The sequence below is a fragment of the Limulus polyphemus genome, unplaced genomic scaffold, assembly GCF_000517525.1.
Source record: "Limulus polyphemus unplaced genomic scaffold, Limulus_polyphemus-2.1.2 Scaffold3607, whole genome shotgun sequence".
Lineage (NCBI taxonomy): Eukaryota > Metazoa > Arthropoda > Merostomata > Xiphosura > Limulidae > Limulus > Limulus polyphemus.
Window position 1 is genome coordinate 98603 of NW_013669217.1, and position 6005 is coordinate 104607.

Below are 6005 nucleotides of genomic sequence, written 5' to 3' on the forward strand. Positions count from 1 at the left end.
GTCTTACGTAAACGATAAACACCACGACTTGAGATGACACGCGTGCCTCCGTGAAGAAAGTTTTCAGTGTGAATGTCTTACGTAAACGAAAAAAGCACGACTTGAGATAACACTCGTGCCTCCGTGAAGAAAGTTTTCAGTGTGAATGTCTTATGTAAACGATAAACACCAAATAGCGCCATTGTTTTGAATAAATGAAATAGTTTAGCAGGAAACTCCCCCAAGAGGAACGTTGGTGATGTTACGCATGGGATAGAATGGTTAGATTTCTACCGAGAAAAAATGATGATTCTTGGCCTTGTGACAGGAGAGCGCGAGGCAAGTGGGGGAGGGGGTGGGCACACTGGAGAGCTTCTAGGTCCCGACTGTAACGATTAAACACAAGTAAGCTGCTCACACGAAGTTTGCTTCAACTGGTAATAGAGGGCATGCCGGCGTTGACGGATTATGATGTATAACCAACAAAGACTATTATGCACGCTCTACGTCAATATTTTATCACTAAAATCGTAGCTATTAAGTTCCGTGTCAACGAGTCGATCTGGCTGTCGTGTTGACACTGAAAAATGAGGAACGGTTATGAGCAGCTGAAAGTAGCCAACTAACGTGGCGCGACTGTAGAACTCTTGATTTCTGTAAATTTCCGGACTCGATGAATAGAACACTGTAAAACGATCACAACTTGGAAACTTAAATGTAATATAAACTTACTGCTTTTTCTGCTCAGAGCCGAGTTGTTGGTGAGAGGTGTAGTGAAATATATTTCCAAGCATTTTCTCATAACAAACATATCGTATAACAATAAGATTATAAAATAAAGAGTCATTGACCTTCTCTGACATCATAGCTTGCGATAATAATCTCTGACGTCAAATATGGCAATGCCGGGAATAAGCGCGAGCAGTGGAGCGTGATAAATGGTGTCTAATAAGACAGTAACATCAGTCAAATGTACATAATTAGTACTCGAAAATCCAAGCACAATATAAAATTCGATTAATGATTACATTAACAAAACAATAAATAACAAAGAACAACATACTGCTTTTGTCAGCTACTTTTCTTTGGCCATATATGGTCATTCAGATGTTTCAGTTAAAGTATGCTAGTTACAACACGATAACCACACACAAGCGTCTCGAAGAGGTTCTATCTATTCATCTTGTGTGCAACTCTGTATTTGTAGGCGACGCTAAGCCTGGAAAATCTTTAGAAAGTAATGTGTTTTAAGTTGTAAAAACTGCACACATTCATCACTTCTGAAAGAGTGATGATCAGGCTTAGCTACTCTAGCCCCTGACAATGACAAAAGACTAGTTTCTACACCAAGCCTGCTCTAGACGAACGTGTTGTAGGAATGGCCAAAGCACTGAGAAATTAGTATAGTTATTAATAAATTTTATATTAAAATATGTATAAAGATCAAAGCAAAAATAACGGAATCAAGACGAACCTGACTAGAAATACTAAATCGGAAGAGTAAAAAACTACGGTGATTAAAAGACGCTCGAGGATCAGCCAACTACCCTCTCTATTATTGACATTTTCGGCCATAATCCCAATAACAAAGTTAGGCCAAATTAAATAGATTAAAGTTAGTCCTAAATCCACATAGTAAACTAACAATATAAAAACAATATTTATAACCGTTTGCTTGTTTTGTGATTAAACACAAAACTACACAGTGGGCTATCTTTGTCCTGTGTGCGGTACGTAGTGGAATACTTATAACATTCTAAACACATAATAAATCAACTGACGATTCATCCAAGATACGATAAACACCGGACCGTCAACTTATGAATCATCTAACATTCTAAAAATACAATAAAAATAAAAAGATATTGTTTAGCTAAACTTATTTTGCAGAGGGACTATATTATAGTTAAGTCCTACAGAACCAAATATGGGTATATATATATATATTGCAAACATAATTTTTTTCCACCTTCTACCTTACAATTGAGGACAATCTTTCGTGCATTGTAACTGAGATACTCAAGTACCATTAATCACAATGAGTGTCTGTTTCAGGGCACAGATACGACAGCTACAACTAAGAACTGAATTTTACCTTATAAATGAAGAGCAAAAATTTATATTTCTATAAATATAAATTTTTTAAGGACTGGAACATAAAAGTGAGCTATTTTGGGCTATTAACAGGCTCTTTCAGCAATTATAAAGGTTTTACATGTTTTCTGCACATTCGATGGGTTCATCAAAGATTCAGTATGCATCGTATCACTAACTTATAATTTCTCAAGTATTTTAAACAGGCCAATTCTCATTCTAAGATTAATTCGAGATCCTATGTACATCCCACTATATTTTCGAACGTACGACTCATCCACGGTTCTAAAGACAGTTTCATGAACTTACAATCTATCCACGATTTTATACAAACCGACCTCATCATCAGCTTACAGTCTATCCAATATTTTATATAAACCGACCTCATCATCAGCTTACAGTCTATCCACGGTTTTATACAAACCGACATCATCATCAGCTTACAATCTATCCAATATTTTATATAAACCGACCTCATCATCAGCTTACAATCTTTCCACGGTTTTATACAAACCGACCTCATCATCAGCTTACAATCTATCCAATATTTTATATAAACCGACGTCATCATCAACTTAGAATCTATCCACGGTTTTATACAAACCGACCTCATCATCAACTTAGAATCTATCCAATATTTTATACAAACCGACCTCATCATCAGCTTACCATCTATCCACGGTTTTATACAAACCGACCTCATCACCAACTTAGAATCTATCCAATATTTTATACAAACCGACCTCATCATCAGTTTACAATCTATCCAAGGTTTTATACAAAGCGACCTCATCATCAACTTACAATCTATCTAATATTTTATACAAATCGACCTCATCATCAACTTACAATCTATCCAAGGTTTTATACAAACCGACCTCATCATCAACTTACAATCTATATAATATTTTATACAAATCGACCTCATCATGAACTTACAATCTATCCACGATTTTTTACAAACCGACCTCATCATTAGTTTACAATCTATCCAATATTTTATACAAACTGACCTCATCATTAGCTTACAATCTATCCAATATTTTATATAAACCGACGTCATCATCAGCTTACAATCTATCCACGGTTTTATACAAACCGACCTCATCATCAACTTAGAATCTATCCAAGGTTTTATACAAACCGACCTCATCATCAACTTAAAACCTATTCACGGTTTTGCTATTTTCGCAGTATCAGCATCAGCGATTCGTCCATCATGCCATCTTCATTTTAAAAAAAGACACGAAGAAGTCCAGCAATAAGAGAAAAGGGAGAATCCACTCAGTGGACAAGAAGATGAGGAAAAAAAAAAGCTTTCGACAGAAATGGATCAGTAATCCAGTAACTTTTGTTTCAATGCAAGCAATGGTAAAAACACCACTGTATCTAGAGAATGTAGTTCTGGCCATTAGAGTCCGGCTTTAAGCCTAATACTCACTAAGAGCTTATATAACGGTTCTACTACAAGAACAATGTCAGCTCCCGCCAATATAATCGAATTCATGATCTGCTTACAAATAGAGCTAAGAGTGAACGTCAACATTTTATATTTAATTTGGCTAGGAGCTTCAGAATCTTTCCTATAGATTACAGCACGTTCACGATCAAATCAACTTTAGGTTGAAAAACTAAGGTAGAAAGACATAGGAAAGCAAAATTGAATTCATCTTCTGCCCACTGATGAAAATTTAAGAGAATGCTTTTTGGCGGCACGGTCTCGCTATTCATACAGAATAAGTACTATCAGTAAGCAGTCTACAAGAACATTCCTGTATTAGTTGTTCCTTACAGCCGTAAAGTATCTTTATCCGTAGACAGTTCAAACAGCTTTAAAACAGAGGTGTGGGATGGGGGGAGTTTACTAAAATAAAACGATATGATACCATGGAATTTTACAAATTAATATTTGCTCGATTTGTTTTAGAAAAAAGCTACTGAATAGACAAACTGCGTTGTGCCTTCCGTGGGGATTGAACTCCAAATGCTAACGTTATGAGCCCTACATACACAAACAGAAGATATATATATATATACTTACATATCCAGTTTCTATAACTTCGATGTATTTTAACAGATGCAGAAGCAAAATAATTAATTACTGGCACATATATGAATTAACAACCCTTTTTAGGGTAATCAACTGAAATGTTATACGCTCCACATGCTACAGGTATTCGTTATGAGTAAGCCCCTGTAATAATAATACTGTTTTTCTTGAGACTTTAACATATTACATCACAGATGCGTGAAACAAACTAGACTGCGAAATTTGGAAATGTACAAAAACCGATAAAAGGAACAGAAATGTGAAAATTAGAAACACAAATCTTCCATGAGTCCAGTAAAGAATAACACTTATATATATACATATATATTTATATATATATACCTATACACAGTAGTCTCGTTTCCAGGTTATCCATAATACCTTATAATGTTCATAATGTTTCAAACACGATAACACTTAATTCACGAATTAAGGATTCTTAATAATAAAAAGTAAACCACAACAATCGGTTATTTTTTATTAAGCTCACAATGGGCTAATTATGCTGTGCCCACCACTGTATCGAAATCCGATTTTAAGTGTCAAAAGTTCATGAACTTACCGCTGAGCCACTAGAGGGCGCCAAAAAAAGAGCGAAATACATTAACAATTTTAGTTGTAAATGTTATCAGTATAAATTTGTTTGTCTTTATATCTCTCTCAATAACATATAGACGGAGGAAATAAGCAGAAAATAAAACATTTCATTAAACTGGTGACAGTTTTTTTTCTTCTATATAAATATGTGTAAATATATACACAAAAATACTTAAGTACGGCATATTCTATAGAAGACTACAGATGTTTCCTTTAGTACAGTTCTCGGTGTTTTTATAGCCCAAAATAGTGTAAACAAAAGAAATTTTGAGGACAGCCAACTGAGGTCCTGTTACAATATCTCCTGATGAGGTGCTTGTTCAGCCAGCTAATGTTTGAACACGTTTCTACAGCGTGACAAGCTTTGAGAGAATGAAGAATAGTCCTTCTAGTCAAATTCATCTCTAGTCGTCCAATATGGAGAAGAGGTAGTTGGACAAGAAAAGAGAGTGGAGTCTTACATGTCAAAGGAAGAGTGAGGGATGAGAGCCCCACCGTTTGTCTTGTATATACGCAAGCTAGAAATCTTGCCTGATTACATCGAGCTTCGAAATGCCTAGAAACAAACAAAGAAAACAAGAGGGAAGAAAAAACGAATGATAGAAATGGGTTCCTCTTTGAGGACACCGAGTAAACAGCAGAAAATGTAGTTTTTCAATTTTGAAGTGTTTCCAAGGCATGAAAAATAACTGAAAAAAAAATGAAAGGAAGAAGATTTAATCCTTACATATTGGTCTAGGAAACTACGTTCGAGTGAAGCTTAAACATTTTCAAGCACAACAATTCCAAGAAAATTAAATACGAACTTTATCGAAAGCCACTTTGTTTACCATATTTCTTTCAAAGATAATCAAAACACAAAACATACAATACAGAAATACTGCTAGTTCTTTGTCCAAATACTCAGAAGTACTTACCAAGATAGACATAACCTTTGTTTCACCAGAACTTCAGCATGGCCAGATGGTTAGGGTGCTCAACTCGCAATCTGAGGGTCGCGGGTTCAAATCCCCGTCACACAAAGTATGCTCGCCTTTTCAGCCGTGGGGGCATTATAATGTGACGGTCAATTCCACTATTCGTTGGTAAAATAGTCCAAGAGTTGGCGGTGGGTGGTGATGACTAGCTGCCTTCCCTCTAGTCTTACACTGCTAAATTAGGGACGGCTAGCGTAGATAGCCCTCGTGTAGCTTTGCGCGAAGTTCAAAACAAACCAGAACTTCAAAGTACCGCTACCGTCACGTTGGACGAGGTCTCCAGCGTTACATTGTAATCAGGTCAAAAC

At 36.0% G+C, this 6005-nt stretch overlaps 1 protein-coding gene across 2 annotated transcripts in view; it reads right to left on the reverse strand.

Annotated features, from left to right (window-relative positions):
* Nucleotides 1–6005, reverse strand: part of LOC106469675 (protein nubbin-like) — a 34318-nt gene that overhangs the window by 16376 nt on the left and 11937 nt on the right. Inside the window, exon 1 of one of the 2 annotated variants that reach the window (XM_022398252.1) lies at nt 1761–1776. The exons of the other annotated variant lie outside the window; for it this stretch is intronic. Within the exon in view, the coding sequence (XP_022253960.1) occupies nt 1761–1767 (7 nt within the window). The 5' untranslated portion in view covers nt 1768–1776. Of the gene's footprint in view, nt 1–1760; nt 1777–6005 lie in introns of those variants that run through there. 2 annotated transcript variants of the gene reach the window in all.